This window comes from Lynx rufus, unplaced genomic scaffold (genome assembly GCF_022079265.1).
Source record: "Lynx rufus isolate CCGP_SWC_20201006 ecotype Redwood Valley unplaced genomic scaffold, mLynRuf1.p SCAF_24, whole genome shotgun sequence".
In the NCBI taxonomy this organism is placed as follows: Eukaryota; Metazoa; Chordata; class Mammalia; order Carnivora; family Felidae; genus Lynx; species Lynx rufus.
In genome coordinates, this window is record NW_025814839.1 from 700158 (window position 1) to 718293 (window position 18136).

The 18136-nt window shown below is 45.2% G+C and overlaps 1 protein-coding gene across 1 annotated transcript in view; it reads right to left on the reverse strand.

The window, feature by feature from the left end:
- Positions 1–18136, reverse strand: part of DNAH10 (dynein axonemal heavy chain 10) — a 144675-nt gene that overhangs the window by 94322 nt on the left and 32217 nt on the right. The window contains exons 11-18 of the mRNA XM_047088495.1: positions 16779–16973; positions 12912–13082; positions 9848–10024; positions 8743–8868; positions 7703–7875; positions 7110–7261; positions 2343–2507; positions 1568–1775 (exon numbers count right to left, since the gene is read on the reverse strand). Coding sequence (XP_046944451.1) covers positions 1568–1775; positions 2343–2507; positions 7110–7261; positions 7703–7875; positions 8743–8868; positions 9848–10024; positions 12912–13082; positions 16779–16973 — 1367 coding nt within the window. The remainder of the gene's footprint in view (positions 1–1567; positions 1776–2342; positions 2508–7109; positions 7262–7702; positions 7876–8742; positions 8869–9847; positions 10025–12911; positions 13083–16778; positions 16974–18136) is intronic.

Below are 18136 nucleotides of genomic sequence, written 5' to 3' on the forward strand. Positions count from 1 at the left end.
GCACTGAGTTTTATTATGTGCCCCCGTTTTGGCCTATACTTATAGGTAGTTCATTTCCACTTTTGGGAAGTGAATATCTATTAGTTGAAAGACACCTGAGTAACAGTGATGACTTCCAAAAGCTGTTCCACATGGTTCGGGAAAGATGGTCATAAAACTGGCTTTGTCTTCTCCCAGAAAGGGCCCCCCTCTTGTGGCCCACTCCTGGTCCTCAGGATTCAGCTAAAACGCGGCCTCAGGGTGGCTTTCTTGAGCACCCCCTTACAACGGCCACTCCGTTTCCTGTCCCAAAACACTGTGCTGCTTTATTTCTTTCACAGAAATCATCTTGGTTATGTCTGGGTTCCTGGTGTTTTGTGTCTCTCCTATGAGGATGGAAAAGATCCAGAAGGAGAGGGGCCCTGTCTGGCCTGGTGCCTGACACACGCAGGATCTAAGAAACCTGTGAGTGAATGAATGAGTGAATGAGTGGATGGATGGATGGACGGATCGACAGACGGATCAAGGGAAAGCATAGCATATTAAAAAAGGAAACACTATAGGAGGTGCCCTGTGTAAGAAGCTGCTGCAGGAATCTAAGAAGCAATAATGAAAAACAAAACAAAAAAAAGAAGATAAATGAAACGTGTAGAAAACAGATTTTTATAAAGGATCAACTTAGTGAAATTTGTCAAACTGGGTCCAGGAAGCAAGACGACCAAAGGTATTTATTTTATTTATTAACGTCTTGTTCCCAAGTGAACTTCAGCAGCTCACAAGAATGCTTTAACTGTAGTAAGAGACCCTAAACTCAAAGTGGGATAAAATAAAGAGACACGTATCACAGATGTTTAGCAAAGTGATGCTGGACCAGGTTCGCATCCTAGCCGTTCTTCTTACAAGGTGTGTGTGTGACTGAGGCTAAGAAAGTCGCTTAATCTTCCAACACATTGTGTCCGGAAAACAAGGGTGAGATTGTAAAAGGAGTATAACAAGAGCCTTCAGAGTAAGCTCTCATACGTGTTAGTTCAAATACATACATATATGCAGAGGGTATGTATAGAGTCTAGAGTCACAAGAACGTAACTGACAATGCAATCGTAAATACTTCTACGTTTGCTGCATTTAGGCTACAAATTTGGTTCTAAGTTTCCTAGCAGTCAAGGAGAAAGGGAAATCTTTCAAGTCAGCAATCCATAGTATCCACACCGTTTAAAAACAAAACAACAAAAAACAAAAGACAAAAAGAAAAATAATACTTTCTCAGGAGGCTAAGCTCAAAAGGGACACTAGAGAAATTTCTTCGGGGGTCCTTCACATAGAAGACATTGAATGTCCTAGGGCGGCTTCCCAGAATGATCCCACGAGGGATAATTTCCTTTTCCGAACGTTGAGGGGCCTGACAAGAACGTGAGCCAAATTAGAAAGCCATCCTTCCCTCCTGTGAGCACTCTTTGACCAGAAAGCAGACTTACCGTCCAAATCATTTCTATTCTGCACTCTATGACCCTTCCTTTAACTACTCCCGTGCGTAAACTCCTTTAATCTATGCACACTGCCTTCACGACAGGAAACGAGGTAGACTTACTTCAGGATGAGCTTTGTCAAGACGTCATAAATTTTACGTTCCCAGTATTCGTAATAGAAGGCCAGTTTGGGAGCCTTGCCTGTGTTGGTGTGGATGACCAGACCCTCGACTTTGGTCAGCAGAGGCCCGATGGCAAGATACCACCTGACCATGTGGTCCGCATCTTTGGCCCTTTCTCGCTCAATGTGCTCAAAGAATTCCTTCACGCCTGAAGAGGAAGACACCGGTTACAGTCCTTCGTGAACACGGGGAGGGATGTTACTCGCAGAGCCATCCAAACGCTAACTGCAGATCTTAAAAATACAAAAGCAGCCTCTAACCTAGACCGCAAGCAGAAAATACGTCAACACCAAAAGTTCACGACACGCCCTAAGTAAAAGAATAAATGACAACACAGGGATGTGCATTGCGTGTGCCACAGCACACCACGTGCAAAAGGCGGCTTTTATTCTCTCTGGGCAATTTTGCTTTTCTTGAATTGCTTTTAGACTCATCTAAGACCGCTTAAAAGATGTTGCTTGAACAAGTAAACGTGAGCCCATAAAAACACAATCTGTGTTACTGTTATGAAGTTATTGCCAAAGTACTACTGGTCCCCACAAGCATTACTCATGATCCTTTCCAGTAAATGACTAAGACCTTTAGGAATGGTCTTATTCCTAAACAAACGTGCGGGAGGGGTGGGGGGGTGCACGCCTGTGCGCACGCAGCCATGACCAATGGGTTCTTTCATTTAATTTCTTCTGTAATCAGAGAAATAAGAAATCATATCTACCTGGGAGTTCTTCCTCACTTTTAGCTGCTGGATATTTAAAGAGATTTACAGACTCTATTAACGTCAGCCTGGAAGAAATGTCGTCTGAATTCTTATGAATCTGGTGGACAAGGGACTCGAATTTCCCAATGGCCTGTTTGCACCGAGTTATGTAGTCAGCAATACCTTTGGAAGGAGAAAAGAGAGAGAGAGAAAAGAAAAAGATACTTGGCTTTCAGCTCTTTCTGTCCATACCCTGCCGACCTACATCCAGAATGTTAATATTGGCACCCCTTCCCAGGAGAGACCATGTTCATTCCATCCCCTTGGGTATTCGTGGTAGCAAACATCCACATAGCACCCTTGGGGACCAGGACAAGGAGCCCTGTTCTCAGAGTCAACTGAACGATACATTTCTCCTGCTCAGATTTTAGCAAATCATCATCTAAAGCACTGTGAGGAGAAACAGAAGGTCCAGCTCTGCTGTCTTCTCACTGGCATGGCAACCTGAACCTACACTCTACCCGGATCCACGTACATCGCCTTTGGCCTGCTGCTTAGACAAGTAACCAGCAGGGGCGCATGGGGGGCTCAGTCGGCTAAGCTTCCGACTTCGGCTCAGGTCATGATCTCATGGTTTGTGAGTTCGAGTCCTGCGTCAGGCTCTGTGCTGACAGCTCAGAGCCTAGAGCCCAGAACCTGCTTCGGATTCTGTGTCTCCCTCTCTCTCTGCCCCTCCCCTGCTTGTGCTCATGCTCTCTCACTCTCAAAAAATCAATAAACATTAAAAAAAATTTTTTTAAAGAAAGAAAAATAACCAGGAATAATATGAATAGTAAACCTGGATTAAACACATGTGATCGGTCACATAGCGGTCTAAGCATATTATTCTGTCATCAATTTTTTACAACAGTCCTGTGAATTGGGTACTAATATTATGCTGAATTTAAAGATGAGGATATTGAGCCTCCACAAGGTTGAGTCACGTGGGTGGAGCTGGACTTTTAACCCAGGGGTTTAGCTCCGGAGCCCAAGTCCAAACATACATGTTTTCCACACAAAGGAGATAGGAAGAAGAGAAGGAAATGACAAAGAAAAGAAGGGAGAAGATTTGAAAATAAGGGAAAGAGGAAGAAGGGGGAAAAAGAAGAGCAAAAATGCCTTTTTAAAAAAGTAAAGGGAACTTCTACTTCCAGGAAGAGGGAGGAGATGTGCTTTTCCTTATTCCTCCTGCTAATCACAGTTAAGAACCCTGCACATTATCTATCAAACAAACATAAGACTCTAAAAAGTGGAGAGAAGCCAACTGGCTACGGACCTTGGGTCCCCACTCTGGGACCCAAGGGTTCACAGTGATGAATTTCCTGGGTTCTTTTTCCTTCTATATCTCAGATGCGGAGCTGAAGAAGCTGGCAACCATAAATTCCAAAGTCCAAAAAGAAGCCTGCTCTCTTTAGCCACAGGACCAGGAAAGGGACATCCTGGCAAGACAGAAAATTTTACACAGTCACTGCTCTACTCCAAACTCCATAGACAAAACCATGACCTCACTCAAACTCATTCCGGTAAGAGCCAGCTGAAGAGCCTAGATTTCCACCTTCATAAAACTGTGATGAGGCACCCCAATGTCTCTGCCCCTCATGCCTGTCATGATCGCATCAGAGAAGGCCATGGAGGCAGACGGAATTACGTTAAAAAATTAATTGTATGTCTATAGACTAGTGGCAAACATGTGGACACCAAAATTAAAAACACAGTATCATTTACAACCATTCAACAAAAAATTAAATACTTCAGCATAAATCTAACAAAACACGTACAAAACTTGTATGTTGAAAATGACACAGTGCTAATGAAAGAAATCAGGGGCATCTGGGTGGCTCAGTCAGTTGAGCGTCCAACCTCAGTTCAGGTCATGATCTCATGGTTCCTGGGTTCGAGCCCCACATTGGGCTCTGTGCTGACATCTTGGAGCCTGGAGCCTACTTCAGATTCTGTCTCCCTTTCTCTCTGCCCCTCCCCTGCTTGCATATTCATTCATTCATTCATTCATTCATTCATTCTCTCTCTCTCTCAAAAGTAAATAAACATTAAAGACATGTTTTAAAATTTAAAAAAAGAAATCAAAGATCTAAATAAATGGAAAGATATACCATGTTCATGGATCCCAAAGCTCAACCCAGTACAGATACCAATTTTCCCCAAACTGATATACCGAGTTAACACAATTCCCATCAAAATCCCAGCAAGCATTTTTTGGTAGATACAGACAAGATTATTCTAAAGTTTATATGGAAAAACAAAGAAACTGGAACCGCCAAAACAATTTGCTTAAGAGAAAAAATGGGTAGAATCGGGCTACCTACCCAATTTCAAGACTTAGCATATAGCTACAGACACATAGATCAACAGAACACAAAACCCAGAAACAGACCCATACAAATATGACCAACTGGTGTTTTACAAAGGTGCAAATGCAACTTAATGGGAAAAAGTCACCCTTTTCAACAAATGATGCTGAAGCAATTGGATAGCCATAGTCAAGGAGGAGGAGGAGAAATTAGCCTCACCTTAAGCCTCACGCTTTGTACAAAACAAAAAAAATCAAGATTGATCACAGACTTACCTATAAAATATAAAATTATAACATACTTGGGGAAAAAAAGGAGAAAATCTTTGGGATGTCAGTCTAGGCAAAAAGAGTCCTTAGACTTGACACCAAAAGCATGATCCGTAAAAGGAAAACTTGATAAATTGGGGTTCTCAAAATTTTAAACTTTTGCTCTGCAAAAGATGCTGTTAGGAGAATGAAAACACAAGCTACAGACTGGGAGACAATATCTGCAAAGCACGTATCCCACAAAAGGCTAGTATCTAAACCATATAAAGAACTCTCAAAGTAAAAAAGCAAACAATATAATTAGAAGATGGGCAAAAACACAGACATCTCACCAAAAAAGACATACAGATGGCAAAGAAGCACACGAAACGATTCTCAGCATCATTCCCCAATATAGAAATGCAAATCAAAGCCACGAGATCATCACAGAGCTACATGATGGCTACAATTTTTTAAAAATAGTGATAATACCAAAATACTGGCCAACATCCAGAAAAAGTGGAACATACATTGCAGGTGGAAATAGAAGACGGCACAGCCAGCTCCACGGCAATTAATTAAAAAAAAAAAAAAAAAGACTAAATATGCGAGTAGTATGGGACCCAGAAACTGCACTCCTGAGCACTTATCCCAGTGAAATGAAACTCACGTTCACATAAAACCCCACACGCAAATGGCTTTATGGCACAAACGTCTACTCATCATAGCCAAACTTGGAAGCAACCCAGATATCCTTCAACAGGTGAATGGCTAACCTAACTGGGCACATTGAAACCATGAGATTTCAGTCACCAGAGGAACACACTACCGATATGTGCAACGTCTTGGACGACCCTCCAGAGAATCAGGCTAAGGTGGAAAAGTCAACCCAAAAGGGCATATATGATTTCCTTTATAGGGCGCTCTTGAAATGACGAAATTATAGAAATGAAGAATGGATTCGCGATTGCACGGGTTGAGGCTAGGAATGGGAGTGAGGTGGGTAGGACTTTAAAAGGGCAACAGGTGGGGTCCCTGGGTGGCTCAGTCAGTTGAGTGTCCGACTTCAGCTTGGGTCATGATCTCACGCTCCGTGAGTTCGAGCCCCGCGTCGGGCTCTGTGCTGACAGCTCGGTGCCTGGAGCCTGCTTTGAATTCTGTGTCTCCCTCTCTCTCTCTGCCCCTCTCCCACTTATGCTCTGTCTCTCTCTCTCTCTGTCAAAATAAATAAACATTAAAAAAAAATTTTTTTAAAAGGGCAACATGTGGAGCGCCTGGGTGGCTCAGTTGGTTGAGCGTCCAACTTTGGCTCAGGTCATGATCTCACAGTTTGTGAATTCCAGCCTCACATCGGCCTCTGTGCCGACAGCTCAGAGCCCGGAACCTGCTTCAGATTCTGTGTCTCCCTCTGTCTCTGCCTGCCTCTTTCTCTCTCTAAAAAATAAACATTAAAAAATTTTTTAAAATAGGGGCACCTGGGTGGCTCAGTCAGTGAAGCGTCTGACTCTGGCTCAGGTCATGATCTCACAGCTCACGGGTTCGAGCCCCGCGTCAGGCTCTGTGCTGACAGCTCAGAGCCTGGAGTCTGCTTCGGATTCTGTGTCTCCCTCTCTCTCTGCACCCCCGCCCCCTGCTCACACTCTGTCTCTCTCCCTCTCTTAAAAATAAATAAACATTAAAAATTTTTAATTTTTTTAAAATAAATATAAATAAAAGGGCAACATGAGTTATCGCTGCGGCATGGAAATGCTCTGTGTCAATGCATCTGAGTCGTGAGTTGTACTACAGTTTTACAAGAAGTTACTGCCAGGGCACTGGGTAAAGGGTAAACAGGACCTCTCTGTATTAATTCTTACAACTGGGTGTGAATCTATAAATTATCTCAAAATTAAAAATTTTAATATTAGAAAACAATAGAAAAATATTAGGAAAAACAGTAAAGGCTGCTTTATTTTTGGAGGAGAAAGCACTGGGTCAGCAGAGTGTCCAAATCTTGTCTTCAGTCCCCACAAAAGCCTTGAGATGAATTCAAAGTTCCACCAAATATAAATGATTAATATTCAAAACCTGGGTGTTGACCGTGTCTACAGACATGCAAAGATTATAATTCAACTAAAATAACCTACAAGCATATATTTTTTGCATTCCAAAGTCTAAAAGGCAATGAATAGGAGGATGCATTATGTTACCTAGTGAGTTCCAGTTTAACCTCGTATATCCAGACCTAAACACTCTTATCAACTCCTGGGAATGATCGTCGAGAAGCAGAGCCTCTGCCTCATTTAACTTTCCTACGAGCGTGTGATAATGATCCAGCATACGCTGTATTCCGTCTGTGTACCTGTGCGTTACAGGAAAGTCATTGACATGAGGACACACAACAGAGCTCGTAAACAGCTTACCCGTTATCTAGGTTACCAAAGACCTTTCACCAGCCTAAAACTTTGATCGAAAGATTTGCAGAAATTTAAAACAATGCCAACCTTCCCACTAACTTCCTTTTCTGGAAAATACGGGTATACTTCTCATTAGGAAGTGTTTGTTTGTTTGTTTTTTTAACACATAACAGGTTTGTTATTGTTATTTTCAGGTGAATGGATAGATACACAGTTCACACATTGCTTCATTTTAATTTCCAGCATGGTAAATACCGGTAGCTATAAAATGCAGACAAATGAAAGCAGGAGGGGGTGGGGTTCTCAATAATTTGTAACGGAATGGAATAGAAAGGGGTCCTGAGATCAAAAAGTTCCCTGTTGATTTAAGAGACAAATCTTTTTACCTAAGAAATTTGTCCTCCTGGAGAGCAACATTTCTTGCTAACTCGGGGACGGGGAATCCTAACTGTTCCAAGTACTTTGCTTCATTAATAATCTCCCTGAGAGCAGGTGAAAAATTTATTACAAACACGGCCCCCTTCTCGGAGTTCGAAGCCTCATCAGCAGCGGCAGAAGTCTGTGGAAGAGACATTTCACAAGCATGGCAAGGACGGTCCAAGAAGCGGTCCAGATGACCCAAGTTCAACGTAAATTTGCAGACGATCAGCGTAGGGCCCTTGATGCCCTGATAGACCGGGAGGCTGGCTGGAGCTAGCTAGAACACGTATTTTGTTCAGTGAACAGGGTTTAAAGAATTCGACTTAGCCACCCACGTCCAAAAAGTGGTCAATCGCACGCAAATCCGGAATTCTGGCTTCCCTGGAAAAACAGGAACGCTGACAAGCAGGGACCGGGATTGAGCAGGAGCTGCCCCTTTTGATGGGACCCAAGCCGTCTCCAGTCCGGCCCTCTGCACTCATTTCGGAACCTACTTCAGGATTTCAGAGGCCACACACCTAGAGATGCTGTGCGCGGGTCTCTCCTCCCTCACGGCTAGTATTTCTTTACGGAGCGTCTGCTGGGCAGCAGGCTCCGGCTAAAGCACCGTACATAAGGGTGAATCGTGCAAAATGGTGTTTTCTCCATAGCTCAACTGTCAGCCATTTCACACCCGGTTCAGCTAATACTTTGTGTGTTGATGTCATCTGATGCAACTCATTTTACAAATGGGGAAACTGAGGCTCGGCGTGAAGCCGCTCGCCCACAGAGTCAGCGGGGCTGCCGGATTCGGGCGCATTTCCTAACCGTGACCTTATGCTGCCTCCGCCTCCTCCCTCTCCGCCCCTGTCCTCTCCTCCCCGGACAACCTTGGCCCTTCTCTGTCTTCCACTTGGAAATACCTATCAACGGCAAACCGTGCCGACAAACCAGACCTCCAGAAAATCGCAGACGCCATCACCTAACCTGACCGCCATGATCTGGACAAGGGTCTGGAAGTACGTACCTTAGTAAGCAGACTCTTCTTCATAAGATTCGGCAGGGCCTGTTCCGTTACCTCTTTCCACAGCTCATACTTTCTGTCTTCATAGTCTTTCATTGTCCAACCCACCTCCAAGTACTTCTGTCTCACCTGTCAAAGAACTCAGCAATCGTCAGTTTGTCCTCAGAAATCTAACACCTTTTCCTCTCTTTCTCTCCTCTATTAAAGAAAAAAAAATCTTGGGGCGCCTGGGTGGCTCCGTCGGTTAAGCGGCCGACTTCGGCTCAGGTCACGACCTCGCGGTGCGTGAGTTCGAGCCCCGCGTCGGGCTCTGGGCTGATGGCTCGGAGCCTGGAGCCTGCTTCCGATTCTGTGTCTCCCTCTCTCTGCCCCTCCCCTGTTCACGCTCTGTCTCTCCCTGTCTCAAAAATAAATAAACGTTGAAAAAAAAATCTGTTAGTGCATTTTGCAAAAATAAGTATAGAGATTTCCAAGAATTTTGCAGGGTGTGTATGAGAAGGTATGGCTTGAAATCCAGGCCGACGAGCAGAGATCAGCAGACCTCAGCCCAAGAGCTAAGAGCGCCTTTTACCTTTTTAAGTTTATTGTTAACGTTCATTTATTTTTGAGAGAGAGAGAGAGAGAGAGCGTGTGCGCAAGAAGGGGAGGGGGAGAGACAGAGAGGGAGACACAGAATCTGAAACAGGCTCCAGGCTCTGAGTTATCAGCGCAGAGCCCGACGTGGGACTTGAACTCACGGACCGCGAGATCGTGACCTGAGCTGTAGGACGCTTAACCGACTGAGCCACCCAGGCGCCCCTACTCTCTGGACCTTTCAAGAAAAGATTTGTCAACCCCTTCTATATAACATTCAAAATCCCATGGGTGGGGGAGGAACAGTATTATCAGAAAGATGGTCACCCTCCAGAGAAGCTGAAAATCAAGTTCAGGGAGAAGCCCACGTGCCTGTTACCTGGAAGATGTCGTATGTACGATCATATGTATGAGCCTGAAATCAGGGACCACAGGAAAGGCCTTCGAAGTCGCAGGCCAGGATGTGCTTCTCACACCGGCGGCTCTAGGTCACCCGTGAGATACGCCCGGCGACAGCTCCGGGGAAGCAACATACCTCTCTTCCTCGGTCACTCTCCAATATCTCCTCCACTTCCTGAAATCGGAGGATGGTGTGCTTGATCCGAAAGAACAGGGACCGTTCCCAGTAGATTGCACCTGCTACCGGAGGGTGGTTCTTACACAGTGGCGGGTTGTCCAGGTTCTGAACAAAGAGTTTATTAACTATGTCGATCTGAAAAGCAATCAAAAGTGGTCTGTGATATGCATCAGCATGTTCGCCAAGAAAGATTTAACTTGAGACGTAGGTCTTTACATTTTTAATGTTTATGTATTTGGGCGGGGGGGGGGAGGCAGGGCAGAGAGAGAAGGGAGAGAGAATCCCAAGCAGCCGTCAGCACAGAGCCCGATGCGGGGCTCGAACTCACGAACTGTGCGATCATGACCTGAGCCGAAACCGAGAGTCGGATGCCCAACTGACTGAGCCACCCAGGCGCCTCAAAGTTTACCACATTTAAATGCATTTCAGTGGCATTAAGCACATTCACACTGTCACACAACCACCACCTGCATCCACCTCCCACACTTTCATGGTCTTAAACTGACACACTGACCCGTGAAACACTAACTCCCCCTCCTCCTCCCCTGGCCGCTGGTGCTCTCCACTCTACTTCCTGCCTCTGGGAATCTGACTCCTCTAAACACCTCACGTAAGTGGAATCATACAGTAATTGGGATTTTTTTGACTGGCTTATCTCACTTAACATGATGTCTTCAGATTCATCCGTGTTGGAGCCTGTGTCACAATGTCCTTTCTTGGGGCGCCCGGGGGGCTCCGTCGGTTGGGCGTCGGACTTCGGCCCAGGTCATGATCTCACGGTTCGTGGGTTTGGGCCCCGCATCAGGCTCTGTGCTGACAGCTTGAAGCCTGGAGCTGCTTTGGATTCTGTGTCTCCGTCTCTTTCTGCCCCTCCCCTGCTCATGCTCATGCTCTGTCTCTCTCAAAAATAAACATTAAGGGGCTCCTGGGTGGCTCAGTCAGTTAAGCATCCAACATCAGCTCAGGTCATGATTTCGCAGTTAGTGGGTTCGAGCCCCACGTCGGCCTCTGTGCTGACAGCTCGGAGCCTGGAGCCTGCTCCGGATTCTGTGTCTCCCCGTCTCTCTGCCCCTCCCATGCTCATGCTCTGTCTCTCGATAATAAGCAAACATTAAAAAAAATAACAAAAAATAAACATTTAAAAAATTTTTAATACATAAATAAAAATTTAAAAAAGAAAAAGAATATCCTTCCTTTCTAAGGCTGGGAATATTCCATTGTATGGACAGACCACATTTTATGTATCCATTCATCTATCACAGTTCATGAGTTCAGGCCCCGCGTGGGGGTGTGCCCTGACAACATGGGGCCTGGTTGGATTCTCTCTCTTCCCTCCCCCGCTTGCTCTCTCTCTCTCTCCCTCAAAATAAATAAACATTTTAAAAAGCATTCTTTTCAATTTTTCAATACACCCAGAAGTGGACTTGGTAGACCACATGGTCTGGACCTGTATTTTATTATTTTATTTTTTAAGTTAATTTTTGAGAGAAAGAGAGAGAGAAGAGAGAAACGGAGCACGAACCAGGGAGGGGCAGAGAGAGAGAAGGAGAGAGAGAGAGAGAGACACAGAATCCGAAGGAGGCTCCTGGCTCTGAGCTGTCAGCACAGAGCCTGATGCTGGGCTTGAACTCACGAGCTTCGAGATCATGAGCTGAGCCGAAGTCAGACACTTAAACGACTGAGCCCCCCCGGGTGCCCCTGGACCTGCATTTTAAAAGAAGCATCTCGGGGCGCCTGGGTGGCGCAGTCAGTTAAGCGTCCGACTTCAGCCAGGTCACGATCTCGCGGTCCGGGAGTTCGAGCCCCGCGTCGGGCTCTGGGCTGATGGCTCAGAGCCTGGAGCCTGTTTCCGAGTCTGTGTCTCCCTCTCTCTCTGCCCCTCCCCCGTTCATGCTCTGTCTCTCTCTGTCCCAAAAAAAATAAATAAACGTTGAAAAAAAAAAATTAAAAATAAATAAATAAATAAAAGAAGCATCTCCACATTCTCACGTGGGTAATTAGATGTGGGAGACAGAATAACATCCCCCCCATCCCCCAGGCATCCCCTGGTCCTGATGCCCAGAATCTGTAAATTTACTACATTACATGACAAAGGGGAATTGAGGTTGACAATCAGCTGACCTTATAATAGGACGATGACCCCGGATTATCTGAGTGGGCCCAAGGTAATCACAAGGGCCCTCACAAAAGGAAGAAGGAGGCAGAAGAGAGGGTCAGAGTCTTTCCCCAGGCGGAAGTGGGACTAGCCATCGCTGGCTTTGGAGATGGAAGGGGGCCATGAATCTCTAAAAGCTGGGGGGGGGGGGGGAACCAGGAGATCGAATCTCCCTAGAGACTCCAGAAAGGCTACAGCCCTGTTGACTCCTTGTTTTCAACCCAATGCAACCACTGTAGACTTCTGACCTTCAAAGCTTCACGTAAAATAACAAACCTTTACTACAAAGTAAAGGTTTTTACTACAAAGTTCGTAGTCTCTTGGTACCGCATCAAGAGGAAACCACATATTTGGAGGCCAGTTTGTCCCTTTGTATTATGCTAACTGACGTTGACCAAATTATTTCACATATTCTCATTTCATCCTCTGAATAAGATGATAAGTTGGGGTTTTTTGTTTTTGTTTTTTTGTCTCTTTCTCCCACTCGGTACTTGAAGGAAAAATCTGTGTTTAATTTATCTATCTCTGTGCCTAACACCATACCCGGAAATATGTGAGCACCGGATACATTATTCTGAATTAATATGCAGATACATACATGATCTCGGCACACGATTAGCTAGGACTTCTGCTGTTATTAATGTGATTATTACAACTACAAACTCGTACAGAGCCCATCACAATGTAAGGTTTATGATATTATACTTGATAAATTCTTACTGAATTTCCTCACTAAATAAACCCACTTTGTTTTGGTTATCTGTGGCATGTGACATGTTCACTGGGGAAAATTCCACAGTCTCTGTGAATTTGAATAGGAGAGACAGATAATGGCCCCACTCTGGCACCTGTCGATCTTTCAATTACCTCTTTACAATACTGTGCCAGGATATCATTAAATTTCATCATCATTTGCCGATTAATAGCGTCCCGTGAACGAATATGCTTAAATTTTAGAAGCATGTCAAACGCTGCTTCAGCTGATCGAAGTGTCTTAAAAGATTCATCAATAAAATTTTTTGCTTCTTTTTCAATAACCTGCCAAAAAAAAAAAAAAAAAAAAAAGCAAAAGTCAGAAACACAGCCCTCATGTCCCCGTAATTATCCTGTAAAAACAAAGTGGCAAGAAATAAGCAAAAAACAAATTTGTGACTTGCGATAGATTTCCCTTGTGCTTTAGTGGAAGCTGGCGCCCAGTTAAAAACAGTAGATTGGCGGGGCGCCTGGGTGGCTCAGTCGGTTAAGCGTCCGACTTCGGCTCAGGTCACGATCTCGCGGTCCGTGAGTTCGAGCCCCGCGTCGGGCTCTGGCCTGATGGCTCAGAGCCTGGAGCCTGCTTCTGATTCTGTGTCTCCCTCTCTCTCTGCCCCTGCCCTGTTCATGCTCTGTCTCTGTCTCAAAAATAAATAAAACGTTAAAAAAATAAAAATAAAAAAATAAAAAAAACAGTAGATTGGCCACATTGGTTTTCTGTTCCCCTCCCCTCGTTCCACTCAAAATGGTAGGAAGGAAATTTTTTTTTAAGTGTTAACTCCTACAAACAAAGAAAGCAGAAGAGGACACAACAGGAGAGAAGATAGTTCAGGAGTCTTAGGCAGATGGAAACTCTACAGAAGGCAGAGAATTACAACGAAATGCTGGCAATAGGGGAACAGGCAGGTACCTGTTTACTCCCCACGAAACCTCCATGAACGTTCGGAGACACAAGGCGCCAGGAAGGCGAGGGGCAAACACAGGATCCCTCCTCCGCCCTGCACAGCCAGGCCACCACGTATCCTCTATACCCTCATCCCGCCCCAGTCTATGAAGCGTGGAAGGTTAGTTCTAGAAAAATTAAATCAGAAGGACAGCAGAGTTGTGATAATGCTAGAAGCTGGAAATCACTGAACAATACCCTCAATATCTGAAGAAAAGTTATTTCTTTTTTGTTTGTTTGTTTGTTGAAGTCTTAATTTGAAAGACTGAGAGAGCACAAGCAGGGGAGGGGCAGAGAGACAGGAAGAAGCCCAAGCAGGATCCATGCTATCAGCACAGAGCCCGATGCAGGGCTTGAACTCTGGTCATGTGAGATCATGGCCAGAGCCGAAATCAAGGGTCAGGCACCCAACCGACTTAGCCATCCAGATGCCCCCCGCAAAGAAAAGTTACTTCGATCTTAAATTCCGTACCTAACTTTATTTCAGAATTCACACAAGACATAAAAGAGAGATGCCCCATGAAACCTTTCTTAGGAAGATACTAAAAAACGTGCTTCAGCAAAACAAAGGCCTCAACAAGAAAAGAGGAAGATGTGAAATCTAGAAAACAGGATCCAATACAGAGGAGAAGAGATGAGAAGTCCTAGGGTGACTACTTTGCAATAAATCTAAAGAGCAAACAATATAGACTGGGACAGAGGACAGAGAGCTCTGGGACAAAGGCCTCTAGGAAAATAATAACACTCATATTTTTAAGCAGACAGAACCCATTATTGATAAATATGTGGCAGAGATGTTAGAGCAGTTGGGGGAAAAAATAACAGGTATGTAAATAACCAGGCAAATAAAAATAAAAGCAATGATTAACTTCAGGAAAAATGAAGGGTTGAACAAGAAAGGCAGTGTGGGGGCGCCTGGGTGGCGCAGTCGGTTAAGCGTCCGACTTCAGCCAGGTCACGATCTCGCGGTCCGTGAGTTCGAGCCCCGCGTCGGGCTCTGTGCTGACTGCTCAGAGCCTGGAGCCTGTTTCCGATTCTGTGTCTCCCTCTCTCTCCGCCCCACCCCCGTTCATGCTCTGTCTCTCTCTGTCCCAAAAATAAATAAACGTTGAAAAAAAAAAAAATTAAAAAAAAAAAAAAAAAAAAAAAGAAAGGCAGTGTGCTTATGATGTGCTTCTTGGCTCAGCAGTGAACACTGTTTGCACAGACATAAGGAGTAAACACTAATCATTAATTTAGCCAAAAGTTATGATAAATCTCTGTTAGATGACAGGGGGGCAAGTGGGTATGGGGAAGGAGTAGGACAGTAAAGTCCACATCTACTCTGAAAAATTAACAGTTGTCTAAAACTGATTATATTAGATACATCAGGAAATAACCACATTGGCAAGTTCTTCAGGAAATATGAAGGTGAACAACAAAAGAAACATCTAGAATTGTGAAAAATGACATCAAGAATGGGAATGGAGAAGGTTAAGCATGGGGCTGTTTTTTCTTATTATTTGCCTTTTAGTATTCCTTGACAAAGTGACTTCAATGAAAAATTCAATTTAAAAATTAGTAACACTTAGGGGCACCTGGGTGGCTCAGTCAGTTACCGTCTGACTTCAGCTCAGTCACGACCTCACGGTTTGTGGGTTTGAGCCCCACGTCAGACTCTGAGCTGACAGCTCAGAGCCTGAAGCCTGCTTCAGATTCTGTGTCTCCCTCTCTCTCTCTCTGCCCCTCCCACACTTGTGCACTCCGTCCCTCCCTCTAACTAAACATTTTTAAAAATAAAAATTAATAGGGGCGTCTGGGTGGCTCAGTCAGTTGAGTGACTGACTTCAGCTCAGGTCATGATCTCATGGTCCATGACTTCAAGCCTTGCATCGGGCCCTGTGCTGACAGCTCAGAGCCTGGAGCCTTCTTGGGATTCTGTGTCTCCCTCTCTCTCTGTTCCTCCCCCATTCATGCTCTGTTTCTCTCTCTCTCTCTCTCTCTCTCTCTCTCTCTCTCTCTCTTTCTCTCTCTAAAAATAAGTCTGTTTCTCTCTCTCTCTCTCTAAAAATAAGTAAACATTAAATTAAAAAATAAATAAAAATAACACTTAAAACAAAATAGAAGCTGAGAATACACCGGATGTAATTAAAATGGAAATGTTTAGATAACCCAAGAACAGTCTGGGGTTGCCCATATAAAAAGATGCTCTGGTTATAAAAACAATTACTCAAGACCTAAAATGGGGACGCTGCTGATGTGCCTCCCACATGAAGCTGAAAGAGTAACCACGATGGACCATCCACCATATTATCACGCTGTGTGGCCTGAAACCATATTCTCAGCTACAGCCTCTCTTTGACAGGTTCTGCCTCCCCCGTACCCCAGGCCACAACCTCCTAATATCATCTCCCCACCTCCTCTCATTCCCCGGCCTAAATCAGCCTATGCTGTGACCAGAAGAACCTTCCTCAACCATAATTCTGATTACCTCACTCTGTAACCTCAGTGGCTCCCTACTGCCTACTAAATCAAGCCCCATTCTGCAGCCTCCTAGGTCCTCCCCAATTATACAGCAAACCCACCTTTGTAGAGATGCTACTGTGTGTAGCTTGACTTAACCTTATTCTGCCTAGAGATAGGAATGGGGACAAAAAAGATTAAGGAATGTTCATTTTTGGCTTATATTCCTCGGTATCATTTGTTTTTATTTATTTATTTAAATTCAAGTTAGTTGACATATATGTGTAGCATTGGTTTCAGAAGTAGAACCCAGCGATTCATCCCTCATATATGACGCCCTGTGCTCATCCCAACAAGTGCCCTCCTTAATGCCCACCATCCGCTTAGCCCATCCCCCCACCTACCTCCCCTGCAGCAATCCTCGGTCCAGTCTGTATTTAAGACTCTCTTATGGTATTGCTTCTGTTTTTTACAAGTAAGCAGGTATTACTTTTTGTCATTAAAAAAAAAAAAATCCTAAGCATAACGAAACAAATTTAACATGGGGGAACCATGGTACCCACTTCCAAGATCAAATCTATAGACGAGTTACTTGCCAGAACTTCAATCTTGAATTCATCCATCACATATTTCCAGTACTGGGAAGACTTGATGCTGAAGGGGTCAAAGGTCAGGTTTTCCATGGGGGTGACCAGGCTGTCCACCCTGCACAGGACATCGTCAATGCGCTTGGGATCCCCCGTCACTGCCTTTAGTTCTGGACCAAATATATTGTAAAATTCCTCCATAACCTGTCCAAACAAACAAAACACAGGGAGGCTGCCTTTCGGTTTTCCATGAGTGTGTTTAACGTTTATTTACTCTTGAGCGAGAGACAGGGTCGAGCAGGGGAGGGGCAGAGAGGGAGGGAGACACAGAATCCAAAGCAGGCTCCAGGCTCTGAGCTGTCGGCACAGAGCCCGATGCGGGGCTGGAACTCCCAAACTGTGAGATCATGACCTGAGCCGAAGTCGGATGTTCAACGGACTGAGCCACCCAGACACCCCAGTAATTTTATCTTTGAACGTGTGTTTTGTAAATGAAATCTGATAGGGCGGCCGTGCACACATGTGAGCAGATACGTGGGATCTACTTGTCTGTTTCCACTTTGTCACATACAGCATGGGACGCCCCACAAGCACAGAATTCTAGTGGGCCCACGTACGGCAGTTCAGGGGGTTGGGGGGACATTCGCAGCCAGCACAGGGAAATGTGTCACATCAAAGACAAGTACACGAGGACACAGGCTGCGATGAGAGACCACCTTCTCCCTTCAAGCCGGAGTTTGCTTCCAGAACAGTGGGCTAGGAAACACACCTGATCAGGAAACCTACCATATCGGTTCTGTAACTTCCTGTTGTTTCCCTGTGTTGGCCAACTACTCCCCCTGAGCGATGACATAGGACAAAGAGCAGGCAACCCACCCATCCCTTCCTTACCCGTTGGTAAGCTGGAGGTAGAGAATCCTGGCAGAATGTGCTCGCACCAAGAAGTGAGAGAGAGAAGGAGTTAAGATGGCAGAGGGGTAGGGGGACCCTGGACCTGCCTGGTCCCTGGAACCCAGCTCGGTCAACATCGTATCATTCTGAGCACCTAGGAAATCAGCCCGAGGATTAAAGAGAACAATCTGCACAATTAGAGGGAGAGACCGTGGCAGGTACCAGGAGGCGCAGAGACGTGAACTGGGGGAGAGAAGAGCCGCGGGGACTTGGAGGGGAGGGAGCCCTTTTCCCGGAGAGAAGACAGAGAGAGTGGGGGAGAGAGGGGGTTCGGGTCATGCAAGAAAAACACCCCCCAAAACCACCGACCGGGGAATCGAGAGAAACGGACGATCACAAGTTTTTGCAAACAGAGGAGCTCACATTCTGAGGGTCTGGAAGTTTGCACCATTCCTGGAAGTCGAGCAGGGCAGATG